The sequence below is a fragment of the Meleagris gallopavo genome, chromosome 3 (assembly GCF_905368555.1).
Source record: "Meleagris gallopavo chromosome 3, MGAL_WU_HG_1.1, whole genome shotgun sequence".
In the NCBI taxonomy this organism is placed as follows: domain Eukaryota; kingdom Metazoa; phylum Chordata; class Aves; order Galliformes; family Phasianidae; genus Meleagris; species Meleagris gallopavo.
In genome coordinates, this window is record NC_139406.1 from 48,788,389 (window position 1) to 48,811,251 (window position 22,863).

The following is a 22,863-nucleotide window of genomic DNA, read 5'->3' on the forward strand; positions in this document are numbered from 1 at the left end:
CTAGAATTTCTGATTTTTAAATTACAGAGACTAAGAGGAGTACCAGCACAAAGGGCACTTACCAAGGCTGCTACATTTGCTACAGGCTATCTGTGGCCTTGCTGACTACTCATTTTTCAACCTAAATTTGAAAGCACAAAGGCTCATCCTCAGTAACTGAGCAAATGACTTGTTTGTGAACACTACACACATAGTGTAGTGTATATACATACGTACAAGGGAATATATTGAGATAACTCCTTTTCAAATGTGTCAGAGCTTTGAAGTGGCTTCACGCACAAACAAGAAATGCAGGAATACTGGAGGGAACTTCCAAAGCAGATCAGCAAAAATGATTAAGTGTTTAAGATTTATGTCCTGCTTGCAAAAGACCAGGGTGAATGGGTTTGTTATTTGTTCTAAAACAAGAAACATTCATAGGAACCCAACCAAGTTCCCACTGTATCAAACCAACGATACAGTATGGAACAAATAATGTTTATATATTCCAGTACGGGCAGCCTACCTCACCCTCTCATACACCAAGTCACTGAGCTCATCAGTTTCCATTTGCTCTTATCCCTCTTCTGTAGCAGAGATGCGATCAATTGTTTTCAGTGCTCACTGGAGGAAGAACAAGAGAGAAATCTAATTTGCAGACTCTCGATAGTGAAAGTACTTTAAGGACATTTAGAGAAAGATTTGTCTGTTATGACCTACATGAACTCATTCTGACTCCCAAGAAAGGGATGGACAAGAATTAGTTGATTTCTGATAATCACTTTATTCTTCGTATCTCACTCCCTCTGGAGTGCCTGATTGAGCAGATATTTTTGCAATCGAACATAGCTCTGAAGGCCTGTAAGAAGTTATTTCTCCAAAAGTAAGACATCCTAAATTGGCTCTTAAAATTCGAGTCGGATGATGATTATTTTGTGTAGAAGCTTTTCCAATTAATTCTCATACAACAGGCCAGCATGTGGCTGCTGCCTCAGCAGAGCAGCTGTAAGCATTTAACACTTTTGCATTCCTTTGTTTTCTCTGGAACTGTGCGCATATGCTTGGTGATTAGCAAATTCTGAAGGATAAAATAAGCAACACATTGAAACGCCCTGCCACTTAGCATATTTTATATAGCAAAAATTACACACCTTCATATGCTTGAGTAAAAATAACTCTGTGACCTCACATGAATTCATCTCATTATGTGACTGATTATATCTAGTCTAGAGCAACTATATGCGTGGATAAAAAGAAACATTATCAAATATAATCAAAATATTAACTACCACTACCAACAAAACAGCAAAAACTGAACAGCAGCACCAATTAATAATGGTTAGAAATTGTTCTTACTTGCTCCATCTCCATCTCCATCCACGTTTCACTTTCCTTTTAGACTTTACAGGAACTTTATGTCCTCTGACCCTACCATCCCCATGACTTCTCTGTGCAAAACTGCCACAGTTACAGACTGCATATTCTGAGGAAACAGAAAAGAGCAGCCACAAATGAATGCTCAAGAGACCAGGGCAGAGGGATCGGTTGCTTTTCAGCTGGTAGCTCTCAATAAAGGAAGGGCTGCCTATGAAAAATAAGCAAGAAAAACTGGAAGTTTATGAGAGGAAGGAGTAGTAGATTCTGGACTAAAGTCCTCTGCCACAAGCAGAAATTATTCTTCTAACTGCTACTATTATAACACTCTTTAATCAGAGGAAAGAATCAAGAAACTCAATTTCAGTACCCCTGGAACAATGTGAATGAAGAGGCTCGTGAAGTGTGTTTTGTTTTACCAGGAAATGTATGCATGGTCTCTATTTATTGACAGAAGAGAGAGTCATTTCAATGCACGTCCTCAGGTAGAGTTTAGCTCTTAAAATGACAATAGGCGTTAATAGGAAAATATGAAGAGAAAGCTCTGAAGATTAGCTTAGCTTTGTAGTATTGCTTAGTTGCTGCTCTGTATGGAAAATGCGTGACGATAACAGATGTAGAGCTCACCACTCATTAATATTGAAGTGATAAGACACAATAGGCAGAAACCTTCATTACTGAGACCCACCGCTACCGTCTGAGGCACAAAGCACAAGAACAAGTGGCTTTAGCTGCTTGAAAATTACATTTCCTTAGAAACGTACTTAAGAACTTTGATATTCTTTTCCTTACAAAATAAATTATATTCAAAAAGAGAGGATACTCACTTTTGTGTATTCACCAGCTCGAGTCGCTGATACAGAGAGCAGTCCTACCAACAGGTGGTGCACAATAGAGAGCTATATCCCGGATTCCTACACCCCTGCATAATTAGCAGTGGGGATGCAACTGATGTTTATCTGGAATGGCACATCTTCCAAAGGAATTCAAAATTACAGCAGCTGTCTCTTGAAGGCTTGTACTGGAAACTGAAAAAATGTGGGAGAAGTCTTTAGATTTTCACTAGTATTTTCCACACTTTACATGCATTTACAGTCAGGTTTTCTGCAATGCAGAAGAAATGCTAATGCAATCCTGAAAGATTTTACTTCCCTTTACTTAAATGAACAGTGAATCTAGCTTAATTGCTGGTGATCAAATATTCCAAATTCAATGCTGAAATTTTATCTCTATCTTAAGAAGTGTAAATTGAACCAGGCTTACTGAGGTGTTCCAGGATAGATGTAGAATTTTGGAACAAAATAGGCCAAAAGAAACCCAGCAAAATCAGATTTAGGGCATTCTGGGCAAGCAGCAAGGGGTTGGATTTCCTCAACCAGACACAGTGCAGAAGGGGCCTGGGACAAGTGGGATTTAATTTATAGAGTGAAGAAATGAAACTCAAAAAAATATTAGCATAGGACTTTCTTGTTTCTAACTCCTTCTCTTGGATGCTGTAGATAAATCTTTATGCTTTCTTTAATAATTGATTCCCTCTTACTACCATTTTTGCCATTCTCTGTGACTCATAGAATTTATAGTAGTGTTAAATTCCAGTTAGACTTATGGAGGAAAAATATTGCTGAAAAAGTTATTAACTCAGGGATTCTATAAAGATGATGACTGTAGGAATTTTCCCTGTCAGAAGCACAAAGACAGGTCAGAAGCTTGGAAGAGCAATTTAGTATCCAAAGGTACAGACTATATTGAAGTATGACAACATTGTCCTGCAAAGGCACTATAAAAACACTACATTTTCATCTCGTACAAAAGGCAAAAACTGTAGCTACTTTGCCTTTTATCTCTTTAACAAATGCTAAGAAAAACAGAGTAAAGATCTTGGAGATTTTAGACTAATTAATTTATTTACAGTATAGTTCTTGCTCCTCATCATTAACTTACTGTATTGTCCTTCAGTGATTACAAACCAGTTTGCTCAATCTCTTTACATAAGAGAGACAATAGTAACATAGATTATCTAGTGCTCAACTGCATTGAGCTGTGGGGTAAGCGGAAAGCTGGTCACCGGTTGAACCTCTCCTGAAATTACTGTCTGGCATTCTTGTGTGCACCTATCACACCGATGATACTATGCTGTCAGAGATTAAAATATATGTATATAACAACAAAGATGTCTATAGTGTTGATACTGGGAATACATATCAACTTAGGTCAGCCAATAGAAGGAACACATGTCACTGTTTATTTCTGTGCTCCCCAGACCGTTCTTGGTAGGCTGAATCAGCAATACCACATCCTGCATCTGAATACGACTAACGGTAACCCATCACAAGACTTTGTCTGCTGATACTTGGCACACTTACAGCCCTGCTGGTTTCTAATCAAGTTCTTCCAAAAAATGCAGTTTTAATGCAGTCCATAACAATATGGGCACTATAAGACTGCTTTTGCTAAGCTCTTACCTGCAAACTGCAGGTGTCACACTGCTTCATTAGCGATGTTTAAATGTGTTACTTTTCTACCAAAGCAGCTGAAATACAGAACTATTCTGCCAAGTTCTTCCACAGATTTAGAGCCATGTTTCTGGAGACTTGATTTAAATACTCACAACTGGTGTTTCAAAATTAATAGCTATATACCGAAGAGTTATAAAAGCATATGTAACAGAAAACATTATCACTGCCTTGCCTGAGCAGTCTGGGTGCTGGAAGGAAGACCTCAAAGAATTCTTGCTCCTTAGGGCAAGAACCCTGTAGAACAAAAAACCTGTAGAGAATACATAGATCTGCTACACTATTACTCAGCCAGGGGGGTGAGGAAATAGGGTCTAGCTTCAGAAAAGAAGCAGGTGTTTCACAAAGGACTTGGCTCGTCACTGCTCTACAGAAATAGTACTCAGATGTAGAAGTTTGCCTCCTCTATCCCTGATTCTCAGGGAACCCATGAGATTCATTGCTTCCTGGCCAAACTGATTGTATATGGCTAAAGGAAATCAAAATACAAACCACTCCCTGCCCACAAAATCCTGCATGAGAGATAAAAATAAATAATTTAAGAAAAGAATTACTCCTATACGGTTATCTGCAATGCAGTGCCCTACGCACAGCCGAAACAGTGAGTAAACTGCAAGCTGCAACTTCCTTTTTATGAGGCTGTTTGAATACGGGAGGCCAAGTTTCACAGATGAGCAATAAATGCATGGGAGAGCATGTGGTTCCCCACACCCTCTGTGCTGACTTCCCGAAAGCCTTGGAGATGCTCTTTGGTAGGTGTGCAGTGTAACAAAAGGCATGCTCTATTTAAACCACCTGAGTATCAAGCTTTCCTCAGAGGGGCTGGGAATCAGCCAAAACACCTGATTAGTACCTGGCAGATTTCAGAAGGCTCCCAGCATTACACATTCCTCGCTTTTCAAAAAGCACCTTTCCAGGAGGGGTTAGGTACAGAATATTTCCCTAGGTGGTGGTAGCTATTCCCATAGGAAGTGTAGTACAGAAATACTGCTACTTGATTCACAGGAAAAAGATGTTTTTCTTGACAGGGAAGAGGGGTTAGTTCTAAAAATAGTCTCTGGTCCCATTCTTTTGTATTTTAGTGAGGAGGAAAAAAGTTAAGAGCGATACTTCAATTTTCACAAGAGCAACTGAGCTGTAGCATTGCCCTAGCTGGCAGGAGCAAGACCAGGCTGTAGGCAATAGCCTTTGTCTCTACCTAAATTTATTTAAGCACAATAAAGAAATTGTTCTTCCTGCAAAGAGGGGGTGAAAATATCACGGGTGAATTTTCAGTCCAGGTACTTGGCTCTTTGGAGCCGGAATGGAACTATTTTTACAGATGTACATTCTCATATATTCATTGTTTGGAACAATGTGCACAACTAGGCTGAAGACAACTTGCAAAACACTGTGATTATTGCTGCCAGCTCCATGGGCAGGTTCACATTACAGCTAATACAGGTGTTGAGGGGCAGCGAGCAAATACCCCAAACCCGTTGGGTGTAGGCTGAGAAAGTCAAAAGCACTGCTCTAGAAACAAGCAACTGCAGTCACTGCTTGAGTGAATGCTGCCAGTAATTAAAATCGCTATTCAAAAACGAAAAAAAGAAGAAAAAGGCTATTTTCCCTGCAAAAGGAAAGGCACGTTAGGGGAGGTTTCATTACTTTCGCATCAAAGGAAAAACCTAGCGGATTCTGTGGAAACCCTCACATCGATTTGCTGTTTGCCTGTGAGGAGGGTCGTGCAGCAGGGGGTAACGCTGCAGCAAATGAGGAAAGAAAGAAAAGGTAAAAATATACATATGTATGTGTGTGTGCATGGTAAGAGCTCCACAAAAGAACTCCTCCAAGCTTACATCAGCACCCGCTGGGGGTCAGAGGAGGGGCAGCGGCCATATGAGGGCGGCAGAGCTTTCTGCGAAGAGAAATCCCAACGTCATCCTCCTCACCTGGTCACCCCCAGCCGACGGAGGAAGAGAGGACCCAGAGGCTTCCAGACCTCCCCAACAAGCCCATAACCCCTCACAGCAACTCCCAAAGCTCGCCGGCTCCACACAATCCCCTCCTCGCTTCGTCCCTCATCCAGGCACCGCAGCCGCGGGCGGATCCGACCCCCACCCGTTACCACCCTCAGCCCGCCGGCCGCCACGGCGCATGCGCGGTCCCCTCGGCGCCTGCGCGGTGCGGAGCGAGGCGGGCGCCGCCGCGTTCCGAGGGCTGCGGGCGCGAGGCGGCTCCGCGTCTCTGCAGCGCGGGAGGGCGGTTGACGGGACGCGGCCCGGCCGCGGGCATCCGGCACCTTCCTCCGCGGTAGGAATAAGGGAAGGACAGAGCCGGCCGCCTCCCGCTGCTCCCTCGCCGTTATGGCCGGCTCCGAGCAGCCGCCGGCGCGGCGGGAGGACGGGGAAGCTCCGTTGCCCATCGAGGATTCGGAGCTGGCGCTGGCCGGCATCAACATGCTGCTCAACAACGGCTTCCGCGAGTCCGACCAGCTCTTCAAGAAGTACCGGTGAGCCCCCGGGCGCCTCCTCGCAGCGGCGGCTCTCGCGCAGCTGCCCCGGGCTGGGGGCGGCGGCTCTGCCTGCCCTCGTTTGTCTGAGCGGGGCCGGGGCTGCTGTAGTCGTGCATCTCTTCTGAATAATTGATGTGCTCTGTGCGGCTGTTGTCTGTGTGATTAAAAATACCTCCGCTGGCTTAGAGTAGCGCTTCGTCAGCGATGCTGTACTTCAGCACTGAAGTTTTATTTGCTAAAGGTGAAGCTTGGTGCAAAAGGGTGGCTAGAAGGGGACTTGCAGCTTCAGAACCCCCTCCTTCATAGCAGAGTACTGCATCGCTTTGGACCTGCCACAGCCTTAAAGGTTTTGTTCCATCCTTGGTGCGTGCTGCCCTGTTCTGTAGTGCTGCCTTGCTGCCAGCTGGTTCTGTGGTGTAGAGCTGATTGCAGCGCTGCAGGTGATGAGGAAGGTCCCAGCTCTCGTGTCAGCTGATGTCATAGATTGTGTAGGTTTTGTTTTGTTTTTTTTTTCTTTCAAGGTGCTAATTAAGGAAAACCTTACTGTTTTTCTTGCTCTGCCTTCTCTGTGGTTGTGCCATTGCTTTCTCTCACTGATACAAATCTAGGAGCAGTCCAGGAATCCTAGATATGCAGTGTTCTTGTGTTGTAGAGCAATGCTTGGGAGTGCAATGGGTATGGTTCCTGTGCTCAGAATGCAGTTTAGTTCTCCCTGCAGTACCAAGAGAATAAGTAATGATGTCTTCTACAAATTCTTTTCTTGTTTATCTGTAACATTTGCTTCTATAGATCTCACTTTAGAAGTGCAGAAGCTTCTCTTTATCTTTTTTTTTCTAGGTGCGGGCTTCTTTGTTTGATTTTTATCAAAAGGTGCCCTTTAGCTTAAGTGTATTGTTTGATCTTGGCCTTTAAACACTGCCCACAAGGAGTAAATTGGAATTCCTTCATTAGGTTAAGTGGTTTTGCTATTCATAAATTAATAATCACCATCTTGTTCTTTAAATGACTGCAAAAATCTCCAGCCTTGTCCCAAAATATGTAGCAGGGTTCTTGCTGGAAACTTACAGCCCTTTATCGGGATGCAGGTTAGGTGTATATTGCAGTTTCATGTAGAGGTGGGAAAGAAAATACAGCAAAGCATGCGTAATCTACAAATTCCAGTTCTGGAGACATCTGGGGAATGGAACTTCCCTTGGTCAACAGCTTTCAGTTCAGTACTTGTTTCAGACATGTTCTTCCCTACAAGGACTTAAGTAATACAGTTATGTGTTTATTTGCATACAACCCTAATTAAGAATGTTTTTGTTGGTATGCACTTGAAATTATCAAGTAGAGCCTATCCCAAATGGGATTGGTAGGCAGAAGGATCAGCTTTTGGGAGTTCTCCGTAGTTCAGTGTGGATGTTTGTCACTTGCAGCATTAGGGCTCAAAGCTGTCTGATGAAATGCAGCTTTCTGAACATAGCCTGGTGTGAGTGTGTGTTAACAGTTATGCCTTCACTTTTAGCAGTTATCATCTGATAAATGGAAAAAAAAAAAAAAAAAGAAAACAACAACAACAACAAAACATGCTACAGAAACTTTTCAAGAACCTATAAGGTCATTTGTTTGAAAACTTAACTACATGCTGAGACTTCGGTTCTGTTAACCACATCGTTTGATCAGTTAGAATTGTTCCCTAGAAACTACTGGTTTTGCTTCTGCTTTTTATTTCTTATTTCATTATTACCTTTGTGACTTCCTCACTTGCTACCAGAATGATCTTGTGAAAAATCAGTGCTGCTTTGAGACAGTGGACAACCTTGGTGACCCTAAGAAGAGCTGATATTCCAAAGCAAATTGAAACTGGTTTCTTTGCTACACGGTGCCTGTGGATCTTCCAAAGAGCTGTCTGAGCCCCAGATCAGTTTAAAAAAAAACCAACTCGTAACTGCTTGTAATGCAGTTCTTGAGGAAACAAAGGTAGGAATTGCAGTGTATATATAACTGCTATGATAAAATCCTGCCTTCGAATTGGTTGGCTTTGGAATCATTGTTACTATGTCATGCAGAGACATAGTTAAGAAAATATTGTGCCTTTGATCTTTAGGGTTCGTGTATCCCTATTTAGAACCTCAAGAAGTCAGATGCAGCATGTAGCCAGAACTGGATTGATTATCACTGTAAAGCCATTAGCCTTTTGTCAGGTGTAGCCCGTGACTTGTTTTTTGTTGAACCAGACTTGACAGAAGTTATGGGGGCTTGAAAAATCATCTGCAAGCCACATTGATAAGTGCATACATTTTTTTGTTTGTGATTTTTTTTTTTTTCTTTTAAGAAACCTAGATTCCCCACCTGATCGTAGTGTGGAGTTTCTGATCGTGAGCTAAATATGAACAAATACAGTATTTTCATAGATCTGCAACAGATGGCACCACTGCCTTTAATTCCTTTAGCGTTATCAGTATAAATTTGTAGTTGAAACTGTCAGAACTGGTATTAATTAGTACTGGTATTAATCTTTCTATTCAATATCTGAGTTCTGATGGGGTTAAACTGGTGGTGTGGAGGTTAACCAAGGACTTGGCATAAGAAGTGGAGCCCATTTGGAGCCCATCCGCATGTGGGATGGCATTGCTTTGGTGGACCACTTTGGCGCTAGCAAGAATACTGAAATGGAGTGTTCTTTCCACGTTCCTGCTTTGTGGATTCCTTAACATTTAAGAATAGAAGAAAGAGGCTAAAGGCATTTTTTGCTGATTCTTCGTTTTTTTAAGAGCATTTCCAATTCAGAAATGGTTTAAAAAACGTCCTTCAGCTAAGAGGAGGGAAGACTGTCAAGTATAATCAAAAGCTCTTTAACTGAACGTTGACTCACAGCGTAGAGCAGAAGATTAGGGATATTATAAATCCAGCAGCCTTCTGTCTCCTGCTGCAGAAATGTTTGACTATTACGAATGGCTCTTACTTCTGAGAGGGATTAATAAAGTTTTCAACTTTTGTGTAAATGAAAGGAGAAATGGAACAAGGTGGATAAGTGAGATGTATACTGTAAGGTCTTCTCAGAAGAAAATAAGGACAGTGTGGTGGAAATGTGATTCTAAAACAAAACATGTACAGGTTTAAAGGATGGAGTCGGTGAAGAAGAATGTACTGTATGACCTGTTTGGGTGAAGGAGATCTTGCAGAAAAATAAAAAATGGAAGAAAACATAAAACCAAGAGAAATGCTTAGTACATGAATTTTTAAAACCTGGAGTTTTTTAAGAGGTAACGTTTTAGACAACAGATGAAAGTAAGCAATAAAAATACAAGGTGACATTAAGCCAGCATTGATCAGTAGGCAGATTGTCTCGCTGCTGTTAAACCTCTTGTTTATGGAGCTCAGCTAAGGAACGTTAAGAGGGAAAATGAAATGTAGATGTTTCAGTAGCTTCTCTAAAGATAAGGGCAGAAGAGTGGGAACTGACGTAAGTCAATGGGGTGAAGGCTGATGGCATTCTGATTGACAGCACGCAAAGAAGTCCTGAATGCCCTAATAGCAACCCAGTGAGCTATTATTTATTATGGTGACAGAGGCAGGAGAGCAGCTGCTAGATAGAAAGGAGATATATATATATATATGAAGGAAGCTGTTTTTAGCAGCACTGTTTTACGTGTGTAGTAAATGTGTATCTTAAAGTAAGATTTCATTTCTCAGGGTTAGTGCATTGCAATAAATGGTGCACGTAACTAGAAAACTGACCTGAATATGTGGAGATCACGTAGAATGTGACACGTGGTTTTTTGGCCTTCAAGTTGAAAACAGGTGTTGCTGCCAAACGAAGTGGTAAAAAGGATGGAGGGGAGGTAAAGAGATCCATTTGCCAAATGGAACAGTATCTGATAGTTCATGGATAGATGACAGAAGGGTAAACAGAAATCCGAGTTGTTAACTCAGAAGTTAGAAGGCAGGCTGGTGGAGATTGTAGAAGTGTGCTAGTATGTGGATCTTATGTTAAAGCCAACTAACTTATTTTAAAGAAACTAACTTTGAAGGATGACTAGCTATTTCATATGCCAGTATCTGCTGAGATGTGTACTCATATAAAGAGCCAGCCTATGTCTGTAACCTCACAAATAATTTTTAGAATATATTTGCGGAAAATCTTTGGCCAAAGGAGTGGTATGTTTTTGCAGTAGATTCCTTACTGTTGTGTGTATGTTGTGTTTCTGCTTGTTCTAAAATATTCATTAGCTGCTTCTATATTTATCTATGAACTTAGACAAATTCTTAATTTTTCATTACGCTTCCGTCTCCTACTTCGGAGGAGAACAATTTATTTTGTTTCATCCTGAGCATCGCGACCTGTGTGACTGAAATTCTTAGTGGGTCGTGGCTAAAGCAGCAGTGCCTAGAAAAGCTGGGGGTTGTATTGGTGGGTTAATCACTCTTATGTTATTTAAAGTTAAATGTGAGCTGGACTGTAGTAGCTTTAGAATCTAATGTATTTGCAGGGGAAATATTATGGAAACGAATATAGGAAACAATGCTGGGAAATAATTGATTTTTCTTCTAATGTATTTCAATTATTTTTTTCTCTCTTTTCTTTAAAAAAAAAAAAAACTTTTAGTGATACAATAGGACTGTATTATCTCAGCCTTATTAAACAGAGGCTTATAACTCCAGAATGCGTTATCATCATGTGTGAAAATGGGGCATGGTCAATGCCTTTCTTCTGAAAGCGAGCTATCATCTTGAAGCTGTGTCATGAAAGGAGGTGAATGGCTTGGGATTTATTGGGAGAAGCAGTGTCTTGTATAATACTACTTTCATATAGCTGGAAAAGAGATCTATTTCAGTGAGTTAAAGTTTAGCAAGCTTAGTATTCACAGAAAGCAAAGGTGGGAATTTTGCTGTGATGCAAATGCTTATCACCAAGAAGGTGATAACAGTAATAAAAGAACTTATTTACCATTTGATCAGCATCTGTTGAGTATCACAATGCACTGAACACCCAGCATCAGTCTAATATCTTAAGTATTTCTTTGTATTGCTGAGCTTTTTTACCCCTGCCATCAAATGTGTTTGTTTAGAACACACGTGTGGGATTTAAGAAAGCAGTAATTCCTCAGAGCTGAAACAGTGTTTACTCCTTATCTGGTGTTATGAGTTTTATATTCATCTCATACGTTGCACAGGCTTCATCTTCTCAGCACTTATGCCTTGAAAAGAGATGGTGGGTGCACACAGCTTACTTCCATCCTTTAAAGAATGCCTGGGTAATTCAGCTCTTTGGAAGCTGGCAAAAAGTGATTGGCTACCTTCAGTATTTAGGGTCTTTAATGTTATGGTGTTGTGGTGCTTTGTAGCATCCCTGAAGTGTGATGCAAGTGAGACTTGAATTGCACCCTCCCCTCAGATATTTATGAACATTGATGAGTTTCCCCCTGAACCTCCTCTCCTGCAGGCACAACAGACTCAGCTCTCACAGCCTCTTCTCACAAGAGAGGTGCTCCAGTCCCTTCAGCATCTTGATGTTCCTCTGTTAGACTGTCTTCAGTGTGTCATACTTCTCTTGAACTGGGGAGCAAAGAACTGGACCCAGTGCTCCACATGCAGCTTCACCAGCCTTGAATATAGGGGAAGGATCACCTCTCTCGACCTGCTGGCAATGCCTTGCCTAACACAGCCTTCTCAGCAGCAAAGGCATGCAGCTGGCTCATGTCTACCTCAGTGTTTGTCAGAGCACTGCAGTCCTTTCCTGCAGGGCTACTTAACAGCTGGGTTGTCCCCAGTGTGTTGTGGTGCCTGGGGTTATCTTTCTCCATGTGGAAGACTTGTTTTATCTGTTTGTTGAACTGCATGAAGTTCCTGAGAAGACAATGCAAAGATAACACAGGACAGTCCACAAAACTATATGCATGAATTTGTGAGAGAAAATGTAGTTCATTGGTTTCAGTATGGGATTTTCCTGACTCTAACACTAGATTTTCCTTTTATTTGAGCCATTTAAAAGTCTTTTGTCTGTTCTTCGCTCAGTGTAGGTTATTGCTTCAAAGTGGTAAAGACAACTTGGATACTGCAACATCCCCGTGTTCATTTGAGTTGAATTCTATAACTCATGTCTGTGTCAGTATAGCCATTATTTTACTCTGTTATTTCAAGTGTTATTAGTGTTAATGTTATTTCAAGTGCTGCTTTTTTTTTACTATTATTTTTTAATCTTACATCTTTTGGGGTTTTTGAGAAGGATGTAAAATTGTGTCTTCAGAATACATTGAATGGAGGGTTATTTTCTTGGAAGTGTGCTTTTCTCAGAAACTTATTTTGGTCGTCTGTCATGTGTTAGCGATTGCTGTAATTGTACTGTATCGTTACCAACTTTTTCCTAGCTCTAGAGGTGAAGATAACATTAAGTTGTTGAAGAAACTATTAGCAGAATGTTTGTGAAGATTGAGCACTAAGTGCAGTTGTTGCTTAAAATGGACTTTAAGCACTGAAATTACATCTACAAATGGTTTTCCATAAAGTTGCTACTGTAATTTCTATCCAGTGACTAGGCAGGAATATGGTAAAGCATTCCTTATCCCATTTATCATAGAACCGTAGAATCCTTAGAGTTGGACGGGACCTCTGAAGGCTGTCTAGTCCAACTCCCTTGCAGTGAACAGGGACACCACGGCTAGATCAGGTTGCACAGGGCTTGATCCAGCCTTGCTTTGAAAGTCTTCAAGGACGGTGCATCAACCACATCTCTGAGCAGCCTGTTCCAGTGCCTCACCACCCCCACTGTAAAAGATTTTATCTAACCTAAATCCAGCCTCTTTGAGTTTGTAACCATTTCCCCTGTTCTGTCACCACAGACCCTGCTAAAGAGTTGGTTTCTTTCTTTCCTGCAGCTTCCCTTTAGATATTGAAAGGCTGCTGTCAGGTCACCTTGCAGCCTTCTCTTCTCCAGGCTAAACAGCGCCAGCTCTCTCAGCCTGACCTCGTAGGAGAGGTGTTCCATGCCTTACATCATTTTTGTGGTCCCCCTCTGGACACTCTCCAACAACTCTATGTCTCTCCTGAGCAGAGGACTCCACATCTGGATGCAGTACTCCAGGTGAGGCCTTACCAGCACAGAGTAGAGGGGCAGGATCACCTCCCTTGCCCTGCTGGCCACGCTCCTTTTGGTGCAGCCCAGGATACGGTTGGCTTTCTGGGCTGTGAGGATACATTGTTGGCTCATGTCCAGCTTGCCATCCACCAGTAACCCCACGTCTTTTTTGGCAGAGCTGTGCTTAATCCTTTCATCCCCCAGCTTGTATTGGTAATGGGGGTTGCCTCTACCCAGGTGCATGATCTTGCACTTGGATTTGTTGAACCTCATGAGGTTCACCAAGGCCCACTGCTCAAGCCTGTCTGGGTCCCTCTGGTGTACTGACTGCACCCCACAGCTTGGTGTCATCAGCAAATGTGCTGAGGGTGCATTCAACCCCAGTGTCAGTGTCACTGATGGAGATATTAAAGAGAATTGCTCCCAGCACTGACCCCTGGAGACATCACTCATCACTGATTTCCATTCAGGCATGGAGCCATTGACCACTGCTCTCTGGACTCAATCCTGCAGCCAGTTCTTTGTCCATCAAACAGTCCACACATCAAATCTATGTATTTCCAATATGGAGAGAAGGATGTTGTTGGGTACAGTGTCAAAGGCCTTACTGAAGTTGACATAGATGACATGAGTGGCTCTTCCATTGTCCATTGATGCAGTGACACCATCATAGAAGGCCACTAGATTGATCAAGCAGGATTTGCCCTTGCTGAAGCTGTGCTGGCTTTCCCATGTCAGTTCCGTGCCTTCCATGTGCCTTAACATAGCTAAGGCGAATTTAGTTGTGATACAAACTAAGAGCAAGAGTCTGCTGCTGTGAAATTGCCATGATTTGGTTGCCAGACTTGCCTGGTCTCAACAAGAAGCATCTCTAAGATGCAGTATAATGTTACATGCTGTGTTTTCTTGCTTCCGGACCCACGTGTTCTATATTGACAATGCTTTTTTACGGAGTCTTCTTTAATTTTTCAGTCATTCAATCTGCAGCATTTTACCTTACGCATTACAGCGAGTGGTCTTTTCAGAATAGTGATTTTTCTCTCATTTTTCATCATCTGGGTAAGTCATAGAATCGTAGAATGGTTGGGTTGGAAGGGGTCTTTAAGATGATCTAGCTCCAATCCCCTGGTACAGGCGGAGACACCTCCCTCTAGACCAGGTGGCTTACAGCTCCATCCAGCCTGACTTTGAATGCTTCCAGGGAAGGCACTGTGAGTTTCTAAGAACAAGCTGGGGGAGCTGTCTTGAAGTGTATTGACAAATATTTATTTGAAAAATTTCTCAAGTTTTCTTAAATCAACTTAGACAAGTATGCTTGAAAATCTGTATTTCCTAAATTTTTTTTTTTTTTAAATGATTGTTATTTGCTGTAATCAGTTCAGAATCTTGTAATCCTGGAAGAGAAGTTGACTCTTAAATGTAACTACTGCCATATTCGAATTCTCCCAAAAGAAATATAAAGGCTTTCAAAATGCATATGTAGGCATCAATATTTTAATACGTATGCACTCTTAAAAACAGGTTCTTACATCCTAAAAAGGCAAGGCAAACAGATACTGTGGAAGATGTTGGAAGAGTCTGCTCCTTTTGGTGTTTCTGTTGAGGTGCTGGATGAGATGCTGTGCTGTTTCATTCTCCACTGTTGTGTTGTTTATGCAGTTTTAGCAGCTTTGCTCCCAAATATGGCCCCAATTCACATTGCTCTATTTGAAAATATTGTTCCCTTGGTAAGGGAATCACTTTACATCTCAATCTGATGTATTTCAAGCTTTTTAAGCTTCTGCAGCTATTTCTGTAACAGAAGGAGCTGTGTTTATAAGTATTCATTAAAAAAAAAAAAAAGAATAACAGTCTTGAATTGAAAATATTTTCATATGGATCAGTTCTACTATTTGTTCTGTATTTCCACAGTCTTTAATTTGCGCTTATACTTCAGTGAGAAGATTCCTATATTCCTTGCCAAGTCCTAAGGAATGCGTGGATGCTGCTTCCTTCTGAGAGCCAAATGTTGCTGCGTGTATTCCACCAGTTTCTGCGTGCGGAGGAAACAAACCCTCCCCATCTTGGTTCTGTTTTGCAAAGTTTTAGTACAAGGCATAAAACTTTAGCCTTTTTTGTTTTTCTTTTTCATTTTAACACATGTTGAGACGCTTGAATTTTAATTTTTCCCTTAAAGTAACCTCTTGATCTGTGCCTAGTAGCAAAGTGACATTTTCAGTATGGATGGAAGCTGAAGAATGCACTCAAGAAGTGAGTTCTAAGGATTTTAATGGAAAGTGCAACCCAAAGTAATTATTTATGGCACGCCTTCTGGCTTTGTTGATCTTTTCCCCCCGTGTTTTAAAAGTCTGTTGAGGGCGACGACTTTGAATTTGCTCTGAATGGGTTTCATTGTGAAACACTGATTACCTACAGGTGCTGAATTAGGATTCTGACATGTCATTTGAAAATACATCTAGATATTTATCCCAACGTTGGTTGCCTTGGCTGTCCTGCTTTCTCTCTGAATATGCAGATGTTGGGAAGCTGGAAAATCTTAGAATCATAGGGTCGCTCAGGTTGGAAAAGACCTTAAAGACTATCAAGTCCAACCACAACCTATTCATACTACCCTAACTCTAACAAACCACTGCTAAATCATGTCCCTGAACACCACATCCAAACAGTCTTTAAGCACATCCAGGGATGGTGACTCAACCACCTCCCTGGGAAAACACTCACTTTATTTTTGAGCTTTCTTGAAGGTATGATGTAAGTGTAACTTTGTATATCGGGGCAGGAGAGTAACTATTTCTTACGCTGTTCTGTTGGGCAGCTGTGGCTGTGCAGTGTTGGTGCTGCAGTGCTTGTGCCCTTGAGATGTGTGGTGGAGGTTACACGCTCTGGAGCAGAGTGGTGAGGCTGGGAACTGCATGCCTCGTGACTTACAAGGAGAATGATGAGATAGGCAGCGTGTGCTGAGAGTGCTGGAGGCAGCACACTGAACTTGTGTAGCTGATTGCTGCCCTCTTTATAACACAGCTGTTGGTAGGCAGCAGTCCAGATAGGGAATAATAGCAGAGGTGTTTCCTGGTGACTATTCACGTTGACTCACAGCAAAGAGAACACCTGATTTTGTAGTTTTTGAAGCAGCAAATTATCTTAGAACTGTTCCATGTAGTGGAGTAAGATATGTGTTCTTTCTTTAGAATAGAGCAGCAAAAACCCACGTGCTTTGTAGCAACTTTATTTCTAACAAGTTCTGTGGCATATAATTTATTATTTATAATTGAAATGAATTAGCTTTATGGGTGGAGGGAGAAATGGGAATCTCTTAATAGAACCACTTAATGTTTGTGTGCAAGGTCAAAATGGTAGTGATAGATGGTGAACAAGAGTTAAATCAGTGGATTTTGAAACTTTGGTACCTTGAAATTATGTTTTTTGTCGTGCTCAAAATACGTTTTTGTGGCAGTGGCTGCTCTTAATAAATAAAATTGACAGCTTAATGTGGGAAAATTATTTGAAGATATATTCAAGTCCTAATAGAAATGATGAATAGATATGCCCACGTGTAACTATAATTTGCCTTTTTGTTTCCATTACGTTTTGCTGAATGATGCAACTCAACACCTAAAAAAGCCAACCCCACCAACCAGCCAAAAAAAAAAAAAATTGCCTACATTTATTTACTGATGTATTACTCAAAATCAAGTAGTGTAATATCAGTCTTTACAACTGGAAATGTGTGTAAATAGTGTTAACTGCTCTTTGTTTCCTTTACAGAAATCATAGCCCGTTAATGAGTTTTGGAGCCAGTTTTGTCAGTTTTTTGGTGAGTAGATGGGAGCAGAGAGTAACCATACATCCCTGCTCTTGTGGTTGGTGTTTGTATGTGAATGCTTGAGTTTGTAATGGTGGAGGTAAACGTTTGTATGTGAATGCATGAGTTCATAGTAATGAATACTTTACTCTGTTTCTTTTTATGAGACTTAGTTTTTTCAAAGTGTTAGGTGAAGAGTATGTAGAAAACAAGTCTTTATGTTATATAAAACTTGTTTACTGATGTGGTTTAAATAGAAAGTAAATGTCTGAGAAGCTGAATCACAGAACATATGAAATATTTATGTGTTCCAATAAAAGAGCCATAAGAAAACCCTCTCTTATATGTGCAATAGAGGTATTATTAAAATAACACTCATAACATTTTCGTAATAGCTTTTGCTGTTGTTTAAACTGTATTAAAAATGAGAATATCCTTTTAAAAAAGTGAGCAGATCTTAATTTTAGACTGTCTTTATCCTGATATTGCTGCTTAATGTTAGATTGCACCAGGAACAGCCAGTGGTAATATTCTTTTTAAAGTCAGAATTTATACCATTTGCTAGAAATAAATACGTTGTAAATGAAGTTAACTTGAATTCTCTCTAATGTCTGTATGCAGTACAAGGAAAAATATTGATTAGGAAATCTGTGGTGTGTGATTTGGTTTTGAGTCAATGGAAGTGAGAAGAGAAGGGAAAGAGGAAGAATCTTCCAGGTTTGCTTATCTGAATTGATGCATTGAATCAATGTAACATCAGAGAACAGCATCAGTGGATCTTGAACATATTTTGCTTAGCTACTGTTCTAAACATAGCTGCAGCACTCTGCATGTCTGTGTCATTCAGGGCTTTTGTTTAATAAAGCATTAAGTTGTTACTTGTCTCTAAATTCTTTCTAAATTTGTTCAGTGATAGTTGGTCTGATGCGTGTTTTCTTTTTTCTAATTGGTTTTTTCTTCCTACATGTGTAGGAATTCTGCTTCCTATTACTTATTATGCAGTGGCTGTGACTTATTACCAGGTTGCCCAAGGAGGCTGTGGATGCCCCATCCCTGGAGGCATTCAAGGCCAGGCTGGATGTGGCTCTGGGCAGCCTGGTCTGCTGGTTGGCAACCCTACACATAGCAGGGGGGTTGAAACTAGATGATCATTGTGGTCCTTTTCAACCCAGGCCATTCAATGATTCTGTGACTTCGGAGACCCATTATTTGTATGAATGAGTTATATAAAAGCAGTATCTTCTGCATGGAAGCAAATGGTGCCTTACGTAACAATAATTGAAAGTGAATTATCACGAATTCCTCTTGCACTTAATGCAGTGTGACAACATACTCAGTTTGTGATAGCACGTGAAATTTTATTAAGACAAGGGGAGAAGTCTTAGTTAATATGATCTGGTCGGTTGTATGGTTTTGGTAAGGCACACTCAGGTCTCTGGTTTGCTTCTTTGTAGAAGTATATGTACTGATGTATGTGTTGATGTTAATGAAAAATGAAATTTTGTAGTCAGATTTCATGAAAGCTTTCATCAAAACTTCCCGCAGCCATTGCAGGAATAGCAATATTTCATTTTTATCTCCCAAATCTGTGTTGTGTTTTTTGGCAGAATGCCATGATGACGTTTGAAGAGGAGAAAATGCAGCTGGCATGTGATGACTTAAAGGCTACAGAAAAGCTGTGTGAGAGTGACGAAGCTGGAGTTATTGAAACAATCAAGAATAAAATTAAAAAGAATGTAAGAGCATTATCTGTAAAATATGGAATTATATATTGGATAAATATTTCTGGCAACTTCCCTTCTATGCTTTGTTGGCTTTTTTTTTTTTTGGCTAGATGGTTTTTGATATATGAAGAGCAGTTGAGATAAACAGTAAATGTAGAAAGTAAGTTGAACATCGCAGTTTGAAATCTTAAGAGTCATAAAGTAGTCACATTTAAGCATTTCCTCTTTTAAAGTGGGGTGTTATGTTAATGTTAGTAGTTATTTTCACAAGACCTCAAATTAGTGAGCTACTAGAGTTATTTCAGGATGTTCGTAGCCTGGCTGATTCAGGCTGAATTTCATTCATACACTCTCTAGCAATGCTCAAAGGATAAGACTGAGCCTGCATGAAAGTGCCAGGCATATTCTTAGGGAGTTTTACCCTTTCTAGATTTTCCATTCTAAATAATGAAGGAGAAATAAAGCATACAGACTGAGAAGTAAGGTGTGATATAGTGGATCTGTACCAAAAAAAAAAAAGTAGTCATTTTTCTTCAGTTTTTACATTACCTAACAGAAAGTAATGAACCCGTGTGCTCCTGAGAGGCACTGTGTCTTCCCTGCCCCTTGCCATATGCTCCTTACGTTGCTCTTCTGGTTAGAAACATCTTTTAGTTGCATGTGATGTGTTTGTGAGTGCATTAAAGTTATGGAATTTAAATTTTTTCTGAGTTCATGTAGAATCTTAAAAGAAAATTAAAAAAAAAAAAAAAGGCTGGTAGAAAATATTTGAGGTTTTCCTACTTATAATCAGGAGCTTGCTTGATGAGTTATCAAAGAAATTTTAGCATGGTTTTGCCCATGAAAATGCTTGCAGTTGGTTTTGGATTTGTTAGTTGTCAGGTTTAGACTAGTATTCTTTGTTAAAATTTGCTAAAATTTCTGTGCTTGTGTTATTCCAAACAGGTCGATGGACGAAAATCTCCTCTATCCATGATAGATCGTCTGCAAAGACAAATCATTGTAGCGGACTGTCAAGTCTACTTGGCTGTGCTCTCCTTTGTAAAACAAGAATTATCAGGTGCATTGTGGCTTTAATGTTTGTATGTATTTTTTGCACACTATCTTTGTAGTAAAGCTTGACCTTAATATGGCAAGATAACCATACACATCAATTAAGTTGATTCTATTTTAAGAGAATAGTTCCATTTGAGTCAAAGGGTAAGTGTCCCCAGTTTGGTACGCTTGTAGAGGTATTTTTCTACCACTGTATATGTACTAGTATGATAAATAAGTTATATTGGCACAGATTACAGCTTTTTCTTTTTTTTTTTTTTTTTTTTTGGAACCAACAGATTCACCTTAGATTGGTTGGAATCCTTTGCGTAGTCCCATAGAGGTGTTAGAGCAGTTGGTACAAAGGTGGTTATCATCTTTGTGCTACTTGTGGCCCACGTGAGAGGAGAGGCTATAAAGAGCTGAAGCCCAGCCACCTGGGGAAATCCATGTGTCCCATAGGCATTATGGCTGTGACAGCACAGATGACAAGATGGCAGCGAAAGTAATTTTAAATGAAACATGTTCAAGTCTAAACTGCTGAATCAGTTCTTACTCTTTGGTCACCCAAGCGTGTCCTTGCATGCCAAAGAGGTTAATCCTGTCTTACTGAATGCAAACCTCCTTGTCTCATCTGAAAAGCTGTTCATAAGGTTCTTCTTATGCACAGTCCTAAAACGCTCCTTCATCCACGAGTTTACAGAAAAGGTGGAACAGGTCATGTGCAAAGGGAATACGTTTCCAGGTTCTCATAAGAATTAGTGAGCATCAAGAGGTGGCCGCCAGAGCCAGGCTATCAGTGAAATCCTTGCTGGTCAGCTGTAAGAAATTTGGGGAAATAACACTAAGATCCTTTGCAACATTAAAATCTTATTGTGAAGGACAGAGTTACGTCTCTAAGACAGACTTGGTTTCTTTCAACCCAGGTTGGCTAGAAGAAATTCAGGGCATGCTTTTGATTGCCATGTCGATGTCTACTGCTGCAGAAAGATTTTCTTATTTTTGATGCTGTTGTAGGTCTTTGCTTTCTTTTTTTTTTTTTTTTTTTTGCCTCCCTTCCCACCCTCCAGCTTTGTAACTGGGTTGGGTACTATAACTGAGTGGTGTTTGTTCCCTTTCTCTCCTGTCTGCTGCTCAGAGAACTAAAGTGGGTAGCAGAGACCTGCAGAGCATGCGGTGTATTTGGGTTATTCTACTGAGGAAAAAATAAACCTGAAATCTTTAGTTAAAATTTGAAGCAGTTAAATGCAGTGTCAGTGACTGTTAGTTACTGCCATTGTGACACCGTTTAGCTAAATTGTTGGGTCAGTTATTTTAGGTTTTCCGAGTGTATTATCTTTCTGATTATGTATAAACATCTTGTTTTTGTGGTGATGTTTCTGTACTGAAATAGCAACCAGATCACTGAAATGAGTTTCATTTCAAACTATACAGAGGCAGATAGGTTTTGCTGATCAGTGGATGATGAGTGAAAAATTTCTTGCGTTTTTCTTCCTGGAACAGTTTGACAAGAAGCATATGATGACATGCAAGCTGCTTTCTCATATGCCTAGCACATTTTCAGTTTTTCTCTCCACCCTCGTGGATGTAACAAAAATAGTTTCATCAAGAAGTTAATAATACAGCAGCTTGCAGTAGCTTCCAACAGTAATAATTGAACTACCTTTTCTTAACTGCTGTCATGGACATGATAGCTTCTTTGAGAAGTTCTTCCTGAAAAATCTCAGCTTGGTGATTGGGCTTGATTTCTTTCTTATGTTTAAAGAATCATAAATTCAATTTTTTATTGTATTAGATTATTTTTATCTGAACATATCAAATCTGTAAATCTCCTGGTCTTAAGCTATTAGTGGTAGCTCACTGGTGAAGGTAAAGCCTCGAGTTGTGCTATTTCCCACTCATGTCAGTTCTGCTTGATGCCCATGTCTGAATATAGTACTTTTTCAAAGCTATTAACAGTAATGTGACCTATAGGATAAGTAAAACGTCTTGGTTATCTTATTGGCAACCCTGCACATAACAGGGGGGTTGAAACTAGATGATCATTGTGGTCCTTTTCAACCCAGGCCATTTTATGATAATTTGTTTATTGCTTTCCCATTAAAAGTTGTTGAGTATTCATCTTGTGGTGAACCACATAATTCTTGAAATATTCTGCGCAGCCAAAAAGTGACCTAATTGCTGAGAACTGGACTAATATAAGTCTCATAATGCAGCTGAATCATGGCAGCAGATTTGCTTTTATTCTTGTAATGGTTTAATGCAGAGCTCAAGATACAGGATTCATTTTAAAGATGCTTTCAGTTCATGTTGACAGCACCCTTCTGTCACATCTGAGAAAATAAATTTTGCCATCTTTCTCACTGTAATTTGAGATTATCAAACCAGCTTTGCATAAACAGAATTGAAAAAGGAGTAATCTAATCAGTGATGATGCTTCCTCTGGAATTTACTTATTTATTATGTCAAATACAGAGTGGCTGGGTATTGTTAGCATTTTCCTGTTACTTGACATAAGCCACAATTTCTCATCTACTTCTGACGTCACTTATAATGCTGATCTCTGCAAACTTGGTGGTACCCATTTAGAACTCCACTGCTCTATCCTTGCTTTTATTTTTTCTCATTTTCAGTCTTTTAAAACCTCTGTCAGTGCAGTTTGTAATTTGCGAGGCTCGAACACAGATAAAATGCTTATGTCAGCTTCTACAGTGAATACACACAGGTATATTCTCTGTTTGCTTTCTGTTCACCACTTCTGCTGTTCTCCAGGGATGTGCTGTAACCAAGATGGGTGCTGTGCAAGCACACAAATCTGGCATCATATTCTGCTGTCGTGTCCTCCTGTAGAGTGGGCAGGGAGGCTCAGGCTTCCCTTTCTA

The 22,863-nt window shown here is 40.4% G+C and overlaps 1 protein-coding gene across 2 annotated transcripts in view; it reads left to right on the top strand.

The window, feature by feature from the left end:
- The first annotated feature begins 5,995 nt into the window (after positions 1 to 5,995).
- Positions 5,996 to 22,863, top strand: part of TTC39C (tetratricopeptide repeat domain 39C) — a 33,529-nt gene continuing 16,661 nt past the window's right edge. The window contains exons 1-4 of one of the 2 annotated variants that reach the window (XM_010708838.3): positions 5,996 to 6,357; positions 17,186 to 17,234; positions 18,830 to 18,958; positions 19,892 to 20,006. In XM_010708838.3, coding sequence (XP_010707140.2) covers positions 6,212 to 6,357; positions 17,186 to 17,234; positions 18,830 to 18,958; positions 19,892 to 20,006 — 439 coding nt within the window. In that variant the 5' untranslated portion in view covers positions 5,996 to 6,211. Of the gene's footprint in view, positions 6,358 to 8,127; positions 8,323 to 17,185; positions 17,235 to 18,829; positions 18,959 to 19,891; positions 20,007 to 22,863 lie in introns of those variants that run through there. The other variant, XM_085220900.1, reaches the window with a different exon arrangement.